The sequence below is a fragment of the Falco biarmicus genome, chromosome 6 (assembly GCF_023638135.1).
Source record: "Falco biarmicus isolate bFalBia1 chromosome 6, bFalBia1.pri, whole genome shotgun sequence".
Lineage (NCBI taxonomy): Eukaryota > Metazoa > Chordata > Aves > Falconiformes > Falconidae > Falco > Falco biarmicus.
In genome coordinates this window covers 8,638,570-8,660,573 of record NC_079293.1, presented here as the reverse complement: position 1 = coordinate 8,660,573, position 22,004 = coordinate 8,638,570, and the positions used below count along the sequence as shown (strand labels likewise).

The following is a 22,004-nucleotide window of genomic DNA, read 5'->3' as shown; positions in this document are numbered from 1 at the left end:
TTCTAAAGAAATAAAGTGTTTAGTGGTAATACAGAAATGCTGATATTTAAATAAAAGACTTTGAACAATCTAAAATTATAAAAGCACTAAGCCTCTCAATTATATAACAACATTAAAAGTGCAGGAGTATAGAGGAAGAGATTGTGATTAGTGTTTGTCAAGTACTTTACAAGTCCTTTCTGCCACGTACCACTTAAGATATTTGGCAAGTTAGTTAATTTTTGTGCTGTGGTCTTAACATTTATAAATTATGTATTAATATCTCCTTTTTCCTGTGTTGTCTAATGTAGCTATGTTCATAGTTTTGGGCTTCCAGTAGCTTTTAAAGATTTAGATATTTGTCTAATTTTCTTCAAGGCACTACAATCCAACCACTTAGTCCCTTTTTCCAGTTTTCTGAATTCTGCATGCTAGCTGTTTAATATCTGCTTTAGCAATTCTCCTTTGAGGAAAATTAAGTGACAACAGAGGCTAAGCAACAGTCTCTCTAACATGATTACATTCTACTCTAGAAAAATTTACCTGAGAAATCTAGAAACTGTGATAAACCTGCTCATGAAAAGCATTCGGCAAAAACAAGAGTCCAAAGAATATCAGAGAACACAGATTTTTATTACTGAGCAGTAAGTTGATGAGCTTCTGTGAAAAGGAGTGTACAGTGGTTTTCTGTAAGGAAATGCAAATGTTGCTTGGAGTAAGGAAACGGAGAGAACTAGAAAACAACCACATCTTGTTTACCACCTACAGTGCTGGGTAATTGGTCTTCCCTCTGGCCTTTCCTCCATCAAACCAAGTTTTATAAAAGATCCATAAAACATCTACAGCTCTGCTAATTATTGCTCTCCAAGAATGAATTGATGTTCTGGTCAGTATAGTTTTGCTCAGCTGACAAGTTTGGTTATGCTTCTTTCATTGCCACGCTCTAAGATGTACAAAGCTCCTTGGTATTTCTAGGGATCTGTATTTAATGTTTCTCTCTTTGGTCCTTGCATATATAAAGAATGTAAATGAGGAGATCTCTACAGGCATTTCAATGATTACAGCGATGCAGAATTAATTTCTGACTTGGAGTGAGTGTTACTCAATAGTATTACATTAGGAAATCAAAAGCTTCAGACAAGAAGGGCTCATTTGCACCTTGTATGGTTCTTAGGCCAGCTTCATGTTGTTTTTGTGCATCATGCCAGCTGCTGAACATAAAAACTGCCTAAATTATTTGGGAGAAAAAATTTTGTGGGACACAGTCTAGGATTGCATTTCAAAGTGTTTGCTCTAAACACTGTGTCTCAGATATGTTAATACATGATAAGAAGAAAAGAGGGAACAAATACTTCGTTATTCAGCAATATTCAGAACTCTCAAGTGAATGATTTGCAGGCTTTGATTTACTCTGTCATGTACAAAGATGACTCTTTTAGTTGATAAACATGTAAACATTTCAACATGTCTTTTAAGCTGTTGATCTAAGTGAAAAATGCTAATGTCTCTGTATCATGTTGAATAAAACAAACAAAAAAAATTGGTTCTTTGAGGAGTATACACTAAATACATATGGATATATATAAACAATGCTGATAATTTGTTTGTGCTGCTGACTCATTTTGATGCTATGGTGATCAGTAAAATGGAAAAATTTGTATCAATTAATGAAAACACGCTGTTTTTCCCAGGTTACTTTCACAAATTTTTTTGCTCATCAGGAGAGGCTATTTAAAAGTATAATATATTTATTGGTTAATAGATTTTCTTTTGTGTACATTCTAAAATCACTGTAGTGATCAAAGTAGTTATTCTTGGGCTAAAAGATTCAATGTAGCAATTAAATGTAGCTCCATTATGAAGTCTGATAATTCAGACATTACTTGACATATTTGGTGATTGTCACTGAAGAGGCTTCCTTTGACGTCAATGAAAATGCATATATTTTGTGACAGTTTCTAGGTCACTTTACTGCATGTTACTGCTTTATTGTCCTGTGCTAACCCATCAAATGTCATTGGCTTACTGTAGCTCTAAGTAGCATGTGACTTGTGCAGAAAGATGATTAAACTTAATGGAAATGAAGAATGTACTTCGTTGAGTAAATAGGACTAAAAGGCACATGATTAACCTTTTTAATGTGTTTGAGCATCGGGAGAGGTTCTTATTTTGGTGTAATTAATCTTTTTATTGGTTTTAGCTTGGGTATGCAAGACAGATGTTGATGGAACGTGCTGGAAGATCTCAATAGTGACATTTGCCAGAAAACAGATTATAAAACTTGAGTTTATAAAAGAAAGATTGCTGAATCTCAACCTCTGTTTACATGATGACTCAGTCTATATAAATTTGCAGTTTTTACTTTTCCTATTTTCTCAACCAATTGTATGTAACAAAAAGTCTGAAGCTGTGTGATGTGATCTTTATTAGTTGATTTTGAGAAGTAATGTTTTACAATAATCCCAAGCATTGCAACTGTAGTCAGTCTTCTGGGGAAAAAGAAGGCAGATCCAAATTACTGGAATGACTGAGACTCATCAAAAATACCAAGCTAAAGCTATGGGAGTAGAAGCAACAGAGTAGTTGCTTAAATAGAAAATAACATATTGTTTCATGTTTTTTGTTATTTTAATGGAAATTAAAATGTTACAGGCAAATTTCTGAATGATAACTGTGTTAATGATTTTAAAATCCCAACAACATAGTAGAAAAGTTCCATGAAATGGAAGTCTGAAAAAAACCCAGAGAACTCTCAGATACAGGTTCCATGGATTTTGGATTTGACTTTTATCTTTTCTCCTCCCGTGCAATGCTATGAAGGCATAGAAATGAATGTACTTTTTTAGTTTGCATAACAACAGTATGATAAAGAAAAAAAAAATTATTGCATGAGTAACGAAGCCTGCTTTTCTATGGATTTATGTTCCATATTTCTTACCATTCACCATTCCGTAGTCTCAGTTTACTTACATTAGGATGCTGAACTCCTCCTTTAATGGCTGGCTAGACAAAAAGTAGCAATAAAAACAGTTTATTGGTGTTTACTGGCTGCTGAAAGAGCTGTGGGAAAGATAGTGTTAAGTACAGCTTGTTTTTTATTGGGTTACTAAGTTAGTAGGAGTACTAATCTGCCTCATCTGGAGAGATGGACATTTTCCTTTTTTTAAGTTTGCAGGATCTTAACATCTGTAAGACTTTCATTTGGCTCGAAAATGGCTATCAGGAGACTGACAAATGGACAGAAAAATAAGATCAGGTTGCACAACCCACCTTTCCTTTGCTAACAGGCTGAAAATTAGTATATACCTCAAAAATTACTATTAATTCCTGCATAAGTTGACATCAGTCAGATATGGAGCGTGTGTAACTGGTAGAAAAGAATGGAGATTAAAGAAATGAGCTGAGGATTGCTTAGATGGTTTTGATGAAGAAGGAACAAAAAATAAATAGGACAAAATATAGCACTGAAAGAATGAAAACAGGAATTAGTTGTTGCTTTAGAAAAATTAATTTTAATGGGAAGTAATACAGAAAAATGATTCAGAAGAACATAAACAAGGGATATAGTAACTTTTAAAACATAGGTTTGGAAGATACTTGGCACAATCTTTTGCTGTTGAAAGGTTGGTGAGGTGCTTTGTCAGATCGGTTTGATGTAGCAGCCTGAAGATACTTTATGTCTTAGAAGGGATTCTTTGAGCATTGTGGGTGTAATTTTTTTTTTTTTCTCCTGAAAGAGAAAGGTAAAAAGTTACATTTGTGGTTTGGAAGACCATCAGGCTTGAGTCTTACAACGAAGCAGAAACAGATGGAAGGGAATCTTTGGAGCCACTGTATGGGGATAAAGAGCAAACTGCATACATCAGGCTAACTGTGGGTTTTCATGCCCTAACAGTCTCATTGCAGTCCTGGTCATGCTAGAACTGCAATGTGAACCAGGGTGAAAAAAAGACACGTGGTATGCCACAACTGATACTGCCAGCACTTCTCAGTTCCTTTCTCTGTATCTTTGCATCCAAGTCCTTTCTGCAACTTGGCATCTGTCTTGCCTTGGCCTTTTTTTTCTTGTTCTTTTCTTCATCTACATTTCTGCTCTACTTATTTTCCAGAATTCATGTTTTTCTTCTATCTGTTTTATATTCTTATATCCTTTTTCTTATATCCTTCTTCTCTCAGTCTTTCTTTTCATGTACATCTTCAAGAAACATCAGTTTCGTTTAAAGTTTTCCGTTTGGAAAATAGAAAAGGTAGCTAGGTAGTAAATGACAATTGCAGGCTATCTTGCATCAGTCTCCTGTTGGTCTACCTGCTGGCTTTCAGTCAAATGCTGCATGTTCTTATTGACTGATAGCCTGTGTGATTGGCTATATATTTTGTTAGGTTTTTCATTACAGTTTTAATGTAATTATCTGAACCACTGTCTTTACATTTATAGTTTCTGTGCATCTTTTATTGTTGTGTCATGAGTTGATGAAAGCAAGACTTTTGCTGTGACGCTCCATTGTGTGTCCTACATGATTATTTGAATCAGGTTAGAAACTACCGAGCAATTTTATGGATGAGAATGAAATTATTATCATAGGTTCAGCAATAACATTTCAGACTGTTTACTTATTTTCTTGGTGACCTGATGCTCTTCTTATTTTTTTTTCTTTTAAGAATAATTGTTTACTTGAGTTTTCCAAACCTATAGTTAGCTTCAATAAAATCATTCTAAGGACTGTTACGTGGGTCGTATCTGGCAGCACAGTGTTTTGCTTGTGGATGAATACTGCTAAGACTTGTTCCAGACGGTGTTTTCATGTGTGTGTTGGGATGTGGGTATGACACTGAATTAGCTGGCCTACTCTTGCACCCTTCAAAATACCTGGGAGTTTGTTTGTCTCGTGTTCTGCACAGAAAGTGTAGTATGTTTGGGCTAACAGAAGACTTAGGAATCTTACAAATAAATATATTGTCTATGGGAGCTATTCCAGAACTGGCCAAGATCCCATCTTTTATAAAGAATAAAAGAATAAATTGCCTGTAGGAATCTGAGCCATTGTTCATCCTCATTGTGTTTTATGACTCTGCTTCACTGTCTGAGTTTTCCATATGACTCTGAGAGTTTGAGCAACTGGAATAGCTAGGATGCTGGAAAGGGAAAGGTGGGGGTTATGAGGAAGGGGATAAATAAAGCTAGCAACATCCTCTTAATGTCTCAGGAGTTTAGGTGTCTTGGTTGTCCTGAGGTAGATGCCTCTAAGAGTTTGGGACTTGCATCTTAGGCAGTGTGGGTATTTTCTCTGCCTATTTGGGTGTAGAAGGTGGCAGTCTTCCGTTAAAAGTGGCTTAGAGCCTCAACAAACACTCAAACTTAGTTTTGGATTTTAAAAATAAAAAAAGTATTATAGTGAAAAGGATATGTAGTATTACAGCCTGATTATTCCAGGAGTTTGTTGGACGGCTGCAATTTTCAAAATCTGCAATTATTAATAAACAATATGCCCATACTTCCTGAAAGGCAAAAGGAGGGTGAACTAATCTGGGATTTAAATATTAATTTGCTATTAGAGTTACGAATTCTGAGACCTAAAAGAAGTGTTAGTTGTGAGCATGAATATAGAAAAACTGAGGAAGCAAGTTAACTCTGTTTTGTATGTTTAACAGTGTAATTAAAATGATAAGGGAATATTAAGTCTCAGAAAAGGACTTCTTTCCATGGAACGTTTACTGAATGTGGTAATGCCACACAGGCTTGAAGAGGGTCATATAATGTGCCCATGAAGATTTTTGGGGATGAAAAGGACCTCTTTAGTGAAAAGGATGGCTTTGGTGCAGCATTGTCCATCTGTATTTGCCGAGACTTCTGAATTTTGCTTCTATAAACAGCAAATTAAAGAGCAGTCTAGTGGGGGAAGGAAGGACAAATTTTTCCGTAGTGCATTATTAACTACTGGCAAGCCTGGTGAAGTTTGGAGGCTGCCACTGACATTCTTGTTTTAACATTTGCTGTTAAGTTTTATGTTTTACACTACACATTCAGAAAGAAAGATTTTTTTTTTATTAGATGTATTTAATTATGGTTAAGTAGGAAAATATAGCTCAAAATACTGAGGAATTATGAGTTAATAGTCCAGTGGATTCACGAATATTTTTCACTAGTTCAGTTGCCTTTATACTTAAAAAGACTAAGGAATCTTTTCATAGTTGTTACTAGAAGATGACTGGGAGATTTAAAGGCATTTGGTCAAAATAAGCTTTTTTTTTTTTTACCAGGTTGTATGTGGGGTCCTCAGAAGTAAACAGGGACTCCTTGCACCAAATGTGTATTAAAAATATTGTCACTGTTAAGGAAAGCTTCCAGTTTCAGAAAACAAATGAGATGTGAAGAGGTAAAGAACAAGAATGCAGTAAAATCAATATACTATATATGAAGTGATAAGAATGAGCCTCGTGGCTTTTATTTTCAAATTTCCTTTTGACTTCTGAATCCGTTTTCTTTCCTAAACAATTGATTCCAGTGTATATGTAGCAATATGCCTTAAGGATATCAAGAAGTCACGCTATGGAATTCCAGAAGTAATTTTTCTTTGCCTGTCTCTTACTGAAGTTGGTTAATATGTTCCTAAATAGTTTTAGGTTAAGCAGGATTATCCATCTGCACAAAACCTAACTTTTCCCCATTGCCTTCACATCCTATTACAATTAATAGCAGCTGCTGTTTTCTTAGTAACTAACTCTTGTAGGGTACATAAAAAGGTGTTATGGAAGTGTTACAAGAAGATTTATAGCAGTGTTATTTTAAAAAAGTTTACTGCAAGGCATCAGAAGACAGTCTTCTATTAAAAATTACATCAAGCAGCCCAGACTTCATTGAGATGTACCCCACTGCGTGTCGTATCTCTCTTCTCTTTTCACAACCTCAGCTATTTAAAATGAAAGTTGTTTTGGAGAAGAATTCTCTGCTTCTCCTGTATTTTTATGGTGCCTAACACATTGGGAATCTGTTCCTGGCTTTGCAGGAAGCTTATAAATCTTCCCATTGAACATCTCGGGCATATCCTGACAATGTTGTGTAGGATGTACAGAGTAGATAATAAAGCAGTTATGGCCTTCATTGCTTCTTAGGATGTTCCACTTAGTCCTGTAGCCAAATGTTTTAGTTTTGATAGGAATTTTTAAAATTTTCTGGGCTTCTTTGCATTACTCTGTGCTTGTTTTCATTTCTTATTATCTCTGCACCACTGTCTTCACACTACAGCATTGTTTTTGGTGCTATGCAGGAAGGAGCTGTGTTAGTCTTTCAGAATTATTTTTGGCATTTGTAGTGTAAAACGATACATATTGGAATAATAAAATCCTGGTGTGTTAAGGCAGTAAGTTTTATGGTTGCGTTAACATTTCTCTGCCAGATGTTTCATATGTTCATCCCATCTGTGGTCACATTAGTTCTTTATGAACTGTTCTTGCCATGCATACACTTTAAACTGGGGAAAAGATCCACCCTGATGTGGATTTCAAAGCGGTGAGATTTAACCAGCACATAATGCAATGTCAGCATAATAGCATAAAGCAGCTATGCAGTCTTGTCCCTAGGTACCACTGAAAACCAGCCTGGTTCTGTATTGTTGGCACCCTCCCTTCAGGTATGCATAAACATTGATGAGATCCTGTAGTCCCAGTCTCTCATTCATCTTTGTGGCCCTTTGTTGCACTTTCTCCAGTATGTCCATGTCTCTTGTACTGCAGAGCCCAGAACAGGACACAGCACGCCTGGCGTGTCCTCACCAATGCTGAGTAGAGGGGAAGGATCACCTTCCTTGACTGGCTAATGCAACCCAGGATACCATTAGCCACCTCTGCTGCAGGGGCACATTTCTGGCTCATGGTCAACCTGGTGTCCACCAGAACGCCCATGTCCCTTTCCTGCCAAGCCATTTTCCAGCTGTGCAGCTCCCAGCATATAATGGTGCATGGGGTTGTTCCTCCCTAGGTGCAGGACTTTGCACTTCCCTTTTTGAATTTCATGAGGTTCCTGCCAGCCCACTTCTCTAGCCTGTCCAGGTACCTCTAAATGGCAGCACAACTCTGACCTATTGGCCACTCCTCCCAGTTTTATGTCATCTGCAACACTGCTGAGGGTGCACTCTGCCCCGTCATCTGGATGTGACAGAAGAGTTGTGTGAAAAAGAAAAACACCGTTGCAGTTTTGAAGTAATAATATAGAATACAGTTTTGCAAATGTGTATTGGGATTGCCGGGGTGCCCCCTACTGTGGGCCATCTCACCGGCAGCAAACCGCTTACAGATGCGTGTCTCTTGCTTCAATGAGTGCTCAGTTGCCTTTTCATGACCAAATTTAGGAAGACGTATGTCATAAAAGAATTATCAGTAAATGCTTTGATGCTGGTTTTAATCACTAAAACTAGTGTTCTTCACCCAGACTGAAAGTTTCCCATAATTTCTGGACATATTAAGGAGAAGATGAAGGAAAGTAAGCATGGCCTTGCGAAGGCTAACTCCTGCTCAACCAACGTGATTGCCTTCGATGATAAAAATGTCTGGATCTGTGGACAATGGATGACACTTACCTTGACTTCAGCAAAGCTTTCGATACTATTTCTCCGAATATTCCTGTATCCAAGTTACGATCTGAACAGATGGACAGCTGGAGCAGTAAAATGCTGTTTGCGTGGCTGGGTCTGGAGGGCCATGGTTAATGGGTAGAATATGATATTCTACCTGGAGGCCAGTGGCAAGCAAGTACCACAGGTGTCTGTACTAGGACCTGTCTTGTTTAAACATCATTATCAATGACATGGAAGGGGTGGTGGAGTTCACCCTCATCAAGCTTAACAGACGAGACCAAACTTTGGAGTGGGGAAGCAAACGGTATGGTTGAGGGCGAAGCTGCTGTCTGGAGGAACGTAGACCAGCTGGAGGAATGGGCTGGCAAGGAATGGTTTGACATTGACTTCTGACCCTTGCTGAATTTCATAATAGTAGGTCTTTCACCTGGGAAGGAAGAGCTTCCTGCAGTGATACAGGCTGGGAGTACCTGTCTGGGGAGCAACTCAGCGGACAAAGCTCCTTGGGAGCCTTTGTGAAGTGACCTAAGCCTGCAGTGGCCCTGGCAGCAATGACGGCCAACAGCATCCTGGGCTGTGTGAGCAGGGGCATGGCCTGGCAATCGAAGGCAGAAGGTGTCCCCTTCTACTCATTATTCAAGTCTTGGACCCTCGATAAAAGAAAAGGTGGAGCGAGAGCCGTCAGGATGGTTGAGCGCTAGAGCCCTTGCCCTTAGGTGGATGGGCACAGTCTAAAGGACGAAATGGATATATAAATAAATGGGGCAGGCAGACTGTTACACCATTGCTGATTTTATTTAGAATCCTTCCTATTAAAATTCTTATTATAAAACCCCTTCTTATTAAAAGGAGATGCTTAGTCAGATCCATTGCTTGGAAAATTTACTTCCATATAGGAGGAAATTGCAATGAAAACCTGTTGAAGGGACCGCACTTGATTAGAGACAGTAGAGCCACAACTGCTTAATGCAGTGCTATTTGAGGTATAAGGACCACACTTCTTCCTGGGAACTGTTTTTATTCTGCCATAAGAGGCTATGTAGGTTTAAAGAGGAGCACAGTAGTAAATTATTTAAGTGAAGCTGGTAAGAGAAATGGGAATTAGTTGTTGGACGTAGTTTATTTTGAGACAGCTTGGATGTTCTGACACATAGTATACATAACAAGTTGATGACTTCTGAGCAAAATATTTTTGTTGCTTTGACAAATCTGAGCTATTTGAATTTGAGCTATTTGTCTCAGTCTTCAGAGTTTTACGTATTTTGGTCTTTATCTTCTGAGAGATCAATGTAATATTTGTGTTTCAGCCAGTAACAAAGGAAATAAATGTATAGACATACATCTGCATGCAGGTAGTTAGATATGCATACTAAAACTGAAAAAGTGCAAGAGAAGTCTTTGAGTAGCTTTTTTGAAAGCTTGGTTGGCTCCTTAGTAATTTATCAACAGGGACACCTAATACACTCCCTGTTCATTATTCACTGTAAGAATTATACACTGTAAGATTATTAAAAATAATAATCAGTATTCTACCTATTATGGTAATTTTCCTTTTCCTGCATGGTTAGAGTTCTCAGAATTGTCTGAGAACAGGTTTTGAAAATTACTGCAAGGCTGTTAACTTGTTTTCTCACTCCAGCTCATCTAGTATAAACATAAAATTCCTCAACAGAACATACAGGTTCATTTCTTGACCATCAGCACAGATGTAGCTGGAAAACTTTGAACTGATGTTATTCACAACTTTTCTGACAACAGGAACAGTGTGCACTAACTCCAGCAACAGGTAGTGCACATGTATGGGCTTAAAAATGCTTAAAGGGAAAAGAAGTGTTTACTGGTTTTGGGCCAGTTGACTTATGGATGTATATGCACTTCATTGCTATGATACTTGGAGTTGTAATGCATTATACTTTTATATTTTTGTTTATTTGTTCTAATAGCTGGCATTTTACTTTGATTTGAAATTAATGGGAAAAAAGGTTATACTAAAAACTTCTGGGTTTTAGTTTTAGGGGATTTTGGTTGTGCCTTTTGCTCCAGAGAAGGCAGGTAAAGGTATAGACACAGTGTCAGAGGGCTGCACAGCAGGACCCCCACGCTTATTACCCTAAGGAGCTAAGGCTGCATGCTGTGTTGAACACTGGCGGAAGGCTGTTCTGTTCTTGCCCTTGTCCCTCTTCCCTGTTAGTGTTGTCTCCTTCTGCGGACCATGCTTTGCTTCTCTGTTAGAAACCAGAATCAGTGCCTCTCCATCTTTGTGCTCTTTGCAGTCAAGGAGCCCTAACGGACCTTGCCAGCCTTGCCCTGTAACTTGTTTATTGCAGATCTTTCTGCTTTGGGGAAACTCATTCTGTGCTTCCACAGCTGGCAGCAGGTCTGAGCTCAGCCTGGGCCACAGCTTGTGGCAGCAGCCTCGGCTGTCCCATCTGCAGCCAGTGAATTCCAGGCTTGTAGGTCACAAAGCGCAAACCTTGGCTGCATCAGCTGAACAGGCAGGCAGTAATGGATTAAAATCCTCCCTTTTTGGTTAACTATTAGCAGGAAGACAAAGATTTGTGCTCTGCTGATATGGATTGGTTAAAATGATTGACAGCTCTACTAGTTATTAGTGTCAAGTTAAGACGCAATTAGATTTCTTGTTTGCTCCTTGCTGTTAATCAGCATACTCATTCATTACAGAACTGCCTGTGCTTTTTTCATTTTGTTGTTTTAAAAGTTTTTGTTAAAGATTTTTATCCAATGACCTTCCTAAGCGATGGAGTAAGAATGATCTATTTTCCTTTCCAAGCAGTTTGATCTACATACATTTTTGCCAGCGTTTAGCTAGGTTTCTCTGCGATGTTGTTGCAATACTATGATGTTTGTTATACTTACGGTTACCTTGTGAATCTTAACAGAATGAGCGTAAAGCTGACTGTCTCATTACCAGTAGTTGAGCAATCTTACTCATGCTTTGGGCTATTGACCTGTGTGTGCTGAAATAATGTTTTTTCGTGTCATTTGTCTTTGCATCTTCATTTTACTGATAAATGAGTTTCAGTCGACTTTTGGGAATGTAGTGTAGATATCATGATATAGTAGATTTGAAGGCGCGCTCTCATTTTCCTTCTCTGGGAATTTAGTACTGTTGAAATCCACACCAAATAATGTTATTTTATTTTAATTCACATTAATTATTTAATATTTTTTCTTCAGTTGGAGCTTTAAAGAGTGCATACTATTCCTAGTTTTTACTGTTTCTAGGAGAAGGTAGTTCTTCAGGGCAATTGGCAGAATTGGCAAACTAGATCATGCTCATTAGGAAGTTACAGGGCTTTCTCATGTCCAGGCTATTAGGACACATCCTATTCCTCATCCCTTGTATTACTTCTTTTGGCACCCTAATAAAAAAAGGTGCTTGAGGACCTATTTGCTTTTCTAGAGATCCCACCACTCCAATAAGGCTCTGGGATGTCTGGAAACTGGAGACATAATAACTGCATTTGCTAAGATTGTCAGTGTGGCACATGCACAAACAATTCTTATCTGGGATGTGTCAACCTATGGATCTGTAGGTGCTAAGTAAACATAATCCTCGGTGATTCATCTAGTAGATAATGTTATATATTTCCCGGTGGGAGATGCTGAATAGAAATCTGGGATCTTATTTCTATCCCCGTTCAGTACCAAGAATGCTGCTATGCAATTTCATTTGTTACTGAAACATTAAAAGTAGGGTAGAACTAATGGGTTGGGGAAAGTAGTTTCCCGTAAGTTTTACGATTTCCAAACAGATTCTTTAAAGCTGGTCTAAAAATGAAAAAGAAAAAATGCTTTTCAAGTTATTTATTGAAACTACCAAGTTTGTGGTTCTTTAAGCTTGCAAAGCTTCTGTAGCTTCTGTATTCTGGTTGGCTTTCAGTAAAGGCACGTATCTATTATGTTCGGTTTTATACAATTTTATAATTTTAGACATGCTTAGTGCATGTATAAATGGGATAAATGTAGTGCATGGGATATAATATCAATAGGATTTTAGTACTTTTGCCAGCTTCTGTAAAATTATTTTGGAAAGCTAGCTTCTCGGTTATGCAGCAAATTCTTATAGTCACTGAAGACCACAATCAAAAGTATGCAGAAATTTAAATGTGAAAGTGAACATCAAAACAATTCCTTTTCTGTAAGAGATGGAAAACCTGTTTATTTTGAGAACAGCATTTTCTTCTTAATGAAAATAGGCAACTTGCCACTGTGACACAAGAACAGCCATTTATAATAAAATTCTGACTGAGCATTTCTTTTTAAAGGCAGTTGCTGTGTTAGTGAAGCAGCTGGTTACACTGGAAGTGGTGGTGTTGCTATGTGTGGAGATGAACAGTGTAAAATGCAGTTTACCATCAAAGTCATTTTAGTTTATCTGCTTTCTCTGAAGTAAGGGCATAGTGTGTTACTGGTAGAGTCAGCACTTAGATTTCAAGGTCCTTGGAAGTGCCAAACTTGTGTTGGTTTTTTTGTCATCGGTGCCTTTAGGAGGGGAGAGAGTGGCCAACATGACAAATTGAGAGTTGAACAGAAAAGTGATTATAGAAACTCTTGGATAAAGAGTGTGGACAGGGAGGTTGAAAATAATTCACTCAGCTGCTTCACTGCAAAAATGCTGGGCTGCAGTTCAGAAAACCTTCAGGCTGCAGTCTGAAAGCATTAGTCTTGCAAAGGCATTAGGGTTTTGTGTTGGTGTTTTTTTTTTTTTTTTTTTACATTTCATTATCAGGGTGATCATCTAGCTAGCCTTTTGCTCTGACGCAGTATCAATTGTAGTCCTTGTGGATGACACTGATGTAAAACAGTCCTGACAACAACACTGAGGTGGAAAAGTATAGTCAATATTGGTTTCTGGTTTTATTGTAGGCTTAATTTAGTAGTTGAAAGTCCTGGAGTTTTTTCTGTAGTGACTGGATATAGCAGAGGTGATAGCGGTGTGCCATGACCTGTGCCAGCTGCCTTCCAGAGGGAGGGAGCGCTGCTGAAGCTTTCTGTGAGCAAATTCTGATCTGCCTCTGAATCTCTCTGGAGCGGTGTCTGCTGCTTTGTGCTAACTGTACACCGCTGCAGGATAAATCAGATTATCTCCTTCAATGGGCTTATGAAATTAATGTTTTTGTAGAAGAGCATTGGTATCGTCAAATAATCATTGACAATGTCCACTGTGCCCTATAGACTCTAGAGCAGTTACTTCTGAAAATTTCACTTTTAACTGATGAACTATTGTACTTCCAAGAAATAAGATTAAATTTCCATATGAAGATACAAAAATTTAAGAAGTTAGCCATTCTAGAACACTACCAATGTAGGAAAATGTTTCTTATATCTTCATCATGGATTATGGCTTTCTTCTATATGGACTAAACATTTTTTACATAGTAACATATATTTTAAAATTTTGTTTAAAAACCCTACATCTCTTGCTATTGGCTGCTGTTATTACTGTATAGTTTTTTCATCTGTAAGATGAAAAAAATATCAAAATTAAAATGAAGGGTGCATAAAGAGACCCAGTATGTTTGCTGAACCAAAGTATCTCTCAACAAGGAATTTATTATAAGTCTTGATACCTTACAGATCAGTTTTCCTATAAAAAGCTGTGTACCAAATCAGTTAAGGATAACGATCTATAAAACTAGGAACAAATCAACAAGGATGAAGCAGCTAGGCAAAAATAACTTGGAAATACATGTTCAACAGTTTAATGTTGTTTGAGAACACTTCAGTAGATGCTCACAAAACAAACTAGCATAGTTTGAGAAATAAGACATTAGTGCTGCTCTGATTTTAACCGTATGGCATAGAAGGGCAGTGTTAGTGAATGGAAAAAAGTCACAAATAGTAAAGTCCTAGAGTTGAATTTTTAACCTGTGTTTTAATATTTCTGTCAAAGATATGGAAATCGTTTTAAACTGTTACTGATAAAAAGTTAGAGGTAACAAACAGCTGGAGAAATAAATAAAATAGTCACTGATAAAGAGAATATAGGTTAATTGAGTTGCGTTCAGGCACAAGATATTTTTCATCATATCCAAATATAATTTTGTATCTTGAAATAATAGATGCACACTGTATTTCCATCTTTATTCCAGGAAGCAATTATCTTTTAAGGACAAAACTCTCTTTCCCAAGAACAGGGAATCACAGTCATCAGTTGAAGCTGGAGTCATGTTGTTATGCTTTGGCCAAAAGCGTACATCCAAGAGCTGCAGTGCCGGGGTTATATTGTCTCTGTATTTGGCATTGTTCTGAAAAAGGCTCGATTGCTGGTTCCAGATGGGTGTACTTTGAGAAGGACATTGAAAACTGGACACAATTCAGGGTAGGGCTGTAAGAATTATGAAGGAATTGGAAGTGTGCTGTATGGTGAAAGATTTAGAGCTCAGTCTGTTTAGTTTAGCAAAAGTGTTGTTAAGAGGTCATTTGATCATAATCTTAACATATTCATGTGGTGAGCAGAAATGTGATAATAAAAAGCTTGTGATTACATTTTTGGGGTTTGTTTTTCCTTTTCAGTCGGTGGTGAAAACTGGGCGATTGCTGATTAGCCATGAGGCTCCCTTGACAGGAGGATTTGCATCTGAAATCAGTTCTACAGTTCAGGTACACATGTTATTTGTATTTAAGTGTTTTGCATGGCTGAATATGGATACCTATAGAAGGAATATTTATTGCTACGTTAAAAGTAGAGTTTTAAATATTTTTTTAAGTTATGTCTTGTACATTTTTATTAAACTTCTGTTTTGTGGATGCTTGTGTTAGTTTATCTGAACAGCTGAGAAATCATGTACCTGCCAGGCACTGTGTATACCATGCGCTAAGCTAGAAAATGTAACCTTCACTGAAAAGCAGGGAGGGTGCACTTGCAAATGCAAAGGGAAAATCTGTCTGTATAGTCTGGTTTTAATGTACTTTTTTACCTTTCTCATATTTTTAACTCAAAGCTTCTTAAAAATACATTCTAGGAATGTTGAAATCAGACACAGAAAAAGCACACAGGTCCAGTACAGAATAATGTGGTGCTAGACATAGCATTCAGAGATCTCGTCGGGCAAGCAGTCTGTGGAAGTGGTTCATGTGTAGTTGTGGTGATGCTCACACACGTGTAGAGTTTGTACGCACAGACGGCTTTCTAAGGTTGAGATATACATCAGCATCAGTTACCTGGAGCATTACACTTCAACTTCTATTGAAAGCCTTTTGAGCTTTCTAACGTGTTTTGTATCTGTACTTGCATACAGATTTTCCCCTTAACTTTTCTTTCTTTCCTACACACCTCAGTGATACTGGTTTTCAGAAACATCTAAACTAACTGTCTATCAGAGTCTGATCGCTATTTTCCGATTGCTTTATTCTTAGAGTAGTTAAATTATCAGACTAGAGAGGAAAGGGATTCTAAAATTTGCAAAATATAAACCATACTGGCACTAGTTAAAGCTTGGGAATTAGCCTTTTTGTAGGAGGGAATAGTTCTGGGAATGTAATTTTGAATTAAATATGCATAAGGAGCCTGAAAACTGTTTCTTGAGCATTGTGGTACAATTTCTTTTAAAGAACAATTGTATTCATTTTGTTATAATTATATGAAGATCATTAATTTTTTCTACCAAATTTTTGCCTCTGTTAAGAACCAAATATTTATAAACCTCCTATGTAACTAATATTTGACCTCCTTTCTTTTATAGGTAGCCTCTTTAATTAAAATAGATCTAATAAAGTCATAAGGTACTGCCAACCATGAGTGGTGAAAGTGATGATTTTTCTTAAATTCTTACAAAAATGTGAAATACACTCAACCAAAATAGCTTGTCTTTTAGTGTCTTGTGTTGTTATTAACACTTGAGGAGAAAACTATTCTAAGCCGTGCAGCCACCTCATAATTTATTGGCATAACAAAGGAACGCATATGTGTTGGAGAAAAACGTGAGTTAAAAAGAAAAAAAGCCTTATCAGCAAATATATTGGAAAAGCATGGGATGATCAATATATTGCTGAAACTACAAAATGAGTTTTTAATCTCTTCAGGCCTTCACTAAGAAAGTCACTTACTTGGTAGATCTATCTTGCAGTTGTTTTTCATATGAGATTTATTTTGACAAATAGCACTTATTTAGAAAACAAAGTTTTAAATGCTTTAATAAAGGGCTACTTATTTCTGTCAATGTTGAAAGCAAATACTTGTTTCATGATAGTAGCTCTTAATTTTATATTTGTATTTTTTAGGAAACTAGGATACGTATCTTGAGAAATAATAGTTGATTTATCACGCGAGCTACCTCAGAATAAACTGGACTGTAACTCTTTGGCATTGAATTTGTCTATGACAAGTTTCTTTCGTATAAATTGGTTGACTTGAATCTGTGTTATAATCATATTGTCGTTACTCTTTATATCCATTCTTCACGATTCTGTCATCTGTACTAACATTTTGATACCAGTTATTTTTAAGAATATGCATACTGCAAAAGAGATTAGAATAATATTTACAAAGCATTACAACTTTTTTACAAAACAGTATGGCTTTAGGCATAATAAAGACCTTGCTTTTTTTATTCAGTTAAAACACTTAATCTCTAAATGATCAAGTTAAGTCCATATGTCTAGTATCACTGTGCTGTAAAAATAAAAAGGAAAAGTGAAATTCTTTTTTGCTGGACACAATGCATACTGAGAATGCCAAAAATCAGGGATTGCAATTGGCTTTAGTTTCCTCTTACACATGGAAGTAATAAGACTTCAATAAAGTGTGTCCAGTTGGATTAGATGGTTAGTTTCCATATTGTTATTCCTTCCTTGCTGTGAGGTCTCTCATCATAGAAATAAGGTGAATAGAAGTACATAGGTTATTTTAAAAGTTAACTGTCCCAAACACTTCATAATAATGTACACTTCAAGGGAAACAGTACGAATGGAAATGATGGCTTTCGCTCATGAACTATATGAAACAGATTTCTTTTTGCATATGTGAGATTAAAAACAGTGTTTGGAGAGCGTATAAAATAAGATTTTTGTGTCATACAGAATATTTTAAAGGGGCACATTATTGAGTAGTCATTTACTCTTTCTCAAACACATGAAACAAAGAACAGGATGAAATGGTGCTGCTAAAACTGCGTGGTATGACTTTACCCTTGGTGCTGATGCTTCAAATGTGATCTCAACGTGTATTCTGAAGTGAGCAACAGATAAATTCAGTACAGGTACACAATACTTCATATTTGATTATATTCTGTATAAAAGCTTGCAAAATACTCATGTTCAGCAGAGAGGGCACTAAGCTTTTGCTTAAGGCATACAGTTGGAGCACAGTATGGGAAGCCTTGGAGAAGGGCCCACTGAGTTGTCACTTCCAAAATAATTCCAAAATAATGAGGGTGTGGAAATCATCAGTACATTAATCACTTGTAATAGAAAAGAATGTAAATCCAGTATTTGTGTCCCTGCTTACAAAAAAAGGGGGGGAGGGAGGAGAGAAACAAGAGTTTTCAAGAGAGAGGGATTAGAGGGAAGAAGTGGTAGATGATGTTAAACTGTGTGATAAAAGGCTCATCTTCGTACAGACAGACAGACACAAAGGAGCCCAGAGGCACAGCGTCAGGCAGGGGCACCCCGGTGAAGAAATGGAGCTCCTGACACTCAGCTTCTGCCAGGGCTGTCCCCAGCATCAGCCCTGTGGGCCAGGATGGCGACCCCCAGCACTAGGAGTCAGGCACACTCTGGATGACTGTGCAGACTGAGGGGGGTTGCTGCCTGATAGACTTTGGGACTTATTATGGGATGCAGGGAGGAGCATTTTGAAATCATACACGATTTATGGGATGTTTAGAGGAAGAACCGAAGATGGGGAGAGGTGGGGACCAAGGTGGTTTGGGGAGGCATAGGTGGGGGAAAATTGAGAGATGAAGGGGTAAAAAGGACTGGCCGCATATAAACAGGCTGGTGGGCATGACTGGCCGTGCCCCGTGCTTGATCAGCATACATCCTGTCTTCTCATTAAACTCCATTTCTAACTATTTTCCTGGGTGAGACTCAGAGTTTCTATCCTTTGTGCACATGTGTGCATGGAGGTCTGAGTGCCAGCCACTGGAGTCATGGGGGCCAGTGTGCCCAGGGCGCTGGGCTGGCAGCGTGCGAGTGCGTCTGTCACTAGCGAATACCAGTCTGGACTAGGTTAAGTGAGCCAAGTGTGCATCTCTCTCTATCTGTGTGTGTCTCAGGGAGTCAACTGGGCAAGTTGACTACTGGAGGAACCAGGATTTTCGAGCAAGCCAGCTACTGGAGAGACCGTAGGGCCTGGGGTCAACAGAGAGAGACCTGTTGGTGTGTGTGTCTGGTGGTGACTGAGACAATAAGGGAGATCAAGGATCCAGGGCAAGCTACTGGCCAGACAGCAGTGTCAAAGCACAGTAACTGCAGGGGTCTGCAGGGTGCGTGTGTCTGCGGTGGTCTGTAAGTCGGGGTGGATGTCTGTCCCAGCAGCTGGAGTGGGACTGGGAGTAGGGAATCGTGTATGCAGGTGTCAGCAACTGGAGAGATCGAGGATCTTGGTCTTAGGGATTTGTGTCAGGGTGATGTAGGTACATGCTGTATTATTCTACCTTCCACTTTTGTTCAATCTTGTGATCACTTTATTTTAGTTAGTTTGTGATGTTTCGTCTTTTAAGTGTCTGCTATTCCAGAGCTACTTATAGCTGAGGTTGACCAACCTAGATGCATGTTGTTTCTCTAATTAAAGCAATGTTTCTGAAATTAGGTTAAACTCTAATCCGTGATTGTCTTTCAGTAGTGCCCCTGTACTAAAAAGCTACATTACAGAACAGCAGCTTGCAGTCCCACTTCCTCCTTGTCATTCTTGTATCAACAAAATGAAGGTGATGGTGGGTGTGACACAATTTCAGAAAGAAGTGCAAGACTTAGTAGAGGATTGTGAAACAGTAGATTCTTCAAGGGAAAATGAACTCACTTGCATGAGGAACTAATCCTTGATTTTAGAAGTCTTTCATGCTTGCAAAGGTTGATAACCCTTTTATCAGATCTCTTTATTTGTAGCTGCTGTTGTGTCATCCCCTCTGATTTAACTTGTAATGTGTTGCTTTTTCTTGCAAATGAAGGGATCGTTATTCTGGTTGACTTTTACTAGAATGAGCCTTTGAGCCTAGCTGTATTGATCTCTTTGTAGAAAGCTGAGTTCCTTCTGGATGGAGCACTTCTGTTGAGTTTGCAGAGTAACAGGAGTAAGGGATCCGAACATAAAGCTGTAATCTGCAGTAACCCACCATCATCGTTTGGAAGTGCTGTAGATTATAAAGATTTTAGTTTCAGCAATGAGTGGTTACTGACAGGCTCATCTAGAACTAACTCAAAGGTAATCTTTCTTTAAGAAGTCATTACTGTCATCTCTTCATATTATTTCCAAATGATTTCTCTTTTACTCTGGGATGTAATATATTAGAAAGCTAAACTTACATTGAAAGCAGTCAGAATTTTATTGTGGTCAAAGCAACAGACCAGATTTGAAGAGAATTCTCAGATTCTGTTTTAGACAGAACTTAAATGAAACTTTTTTCTTTCCTCTAAAAGTAGGTGGCTTTTCCATATGAAATGTCAAACGCCTATTTTGTTTGTACATAATGTATTAGAAGAGAGTTCTTGAAATTTGGGTATGGCTAAAAATTTCATGGCAATCTAAAGAATGCTGTCTCATATCTCATTAAAAAAAATTTCAGTTACACAATTTTGAGAAAAATTTCATGTAAGCCTGAAACATAGCTTTTGTCTTTAAAATTGAATTTTTAAGTCACAGATATAATATGCAGTTGTTGCCATTTGCTGGTTTTATGTAGCTTCTGTATATGATAGAATGTGCACCCTGCTTTCAACATTAAAGACCATTCTGCTTAATTTCTGGCACATTTGGGTCCAAAAAATAGCAAGTGCTTAACCACAAGGCTTTGTCACCACTGAACTGGAATAGTACAATACATAGTGTTCGTTCTTGTTGTTCAGGTGACCTTTCCTGTCCTGCTTTATCCAAACTGTGTTACAAAACCTATACTGTTGTTCTGAGAAGTGAAGGCAATTTGGTGGAGAATACATTTAGAAATTGGAAATGGAAAAGAACAGAAGTAAGACTGCTGGGGAAATTTATAGGTTGTTGTTTAGGACGTGCCTGTTGGGAAAGGATTAGGATGTACTGACTAGTGGCTTGATTTTTCATTTCCTGTTTTTTAGGGCTTGTACATCAAGTGTGTTGCACCATTGTTGCTTTCTATTGGAATATATGTGGGAAGGTTGTGTAATGGTTATGATAACGTGGTGGTTGCTATTTTGTGATAGGGCTGAAATAGATGTAGGGAATTAGCACATACCATCTGGCATCGATCTTGCAAGTACAAAAGATGTATGTCACAGGAAGGTCTTGGTGGTTTCTACCTATTCTCTATAAATAATGGCTAAAATACTGAAAAACAGAAAATGCCTCAGTAATTTTGAATGTTTTCAATTAAGGAATTTAAAACTCCTTTTAGGAATTGGATCTTTGTATACATCAATAACATTATAGCAGATACACCATGAAAATGTGTACTGATATTAAAACACAAGGTGTGTGCTGCCCTGGCAAAGAACATTGCTGTCTGTAAAATAACAAGTGGACACAGTTTTTTGTAGTGTGTTGCACAGATGTAAAAAGGAACATTTTTTTTCTTCATTCTTGCAAGAACAGAGCAATTCTGGTTTAACTGCAGTTTTCTGTTTTAGTAGTGCTGTTTCTTTTCTTACTGCCTGGTAAATGTTTTGTCCCTGGGCATCTGGCTACACCTTGTGAAGGTCTGGGGAACAGCTACCAAAGAAACGTACAGGTGAACCGGAGCTCAGACCTCAGGAGTCCTTCCAGAGGATTCTGTGTGTTTTCTCAGTGTTACGTAGGGGTTTGTCTTCCAAAAGGTTGATATTAATCAGAGGATAGGTCCTAGCAAATTCAGTGGAATAACCTGTTTCTGAGGATTGAGTTACCTGATACTACTTTTTTCAATTGTTCAGTTCTATATCTAAAAATTGGATATAATAATATTTGTCTGTTTGGATTGATGGTGCTTTAGATTTCCTCCTGCTGCTGCAAACTAAGGCCTGATCTCTAGTAAGTGGTGTAATTTCCTGGTAGTGTATGACATGAGGAGAAACTGTTAGATGAGCTGTTTTTATGAGAAGCATTTCAGGAAAAGTGGGCATGTCCAGGAGTACCAAAGATGTAAGTTTCACAGCAATTTTGTTCTAAAGCAGTTTACCATAGAAAGAACGTGCCAAAACAAAAAAAAAAGCTGGAACACCACCAAAAAAATTAACTTTTTCAGCTGTATGAACATTTAAAGTAAAATAGCCCTAAGGCTGATATTGGACAGGAGCTGTCTTAAATGACTATTATTTTAGAGT

General features: G+C 37.7%; 1 protein-coding gene across 3 annotated transcripts in view; it reads left to right on the top strand.

Annotated features, from left to right (window-relative positions):
- Positions 1 to 22,004, top strand: part of BCKDHB (branched chain keto acid dehydrogenase E1 subunit beta) — a 129,182-nt gene that overhangs the window by 58,165 nt on the left and 49,013 nt on the right. For 2 of the 3 annotated variants that reach the window (XM_056343299.1, XM_056343301.1), the window contains exon 9: positions 15,090 to 15,176. The exons of the other annotated variant lie outside the window; for it this stretch is intronic. In XM_056343299.1, the coding sequence (XP_056199274.1) occupies positions 15,090 to 15,176 (87 nt within the window). The remainder of the gene's footprint in view (positions 1 to 15,089; positions 15,177 to 22,004) is intronic. 3 annotated transcript variants of the gene reach the window in all.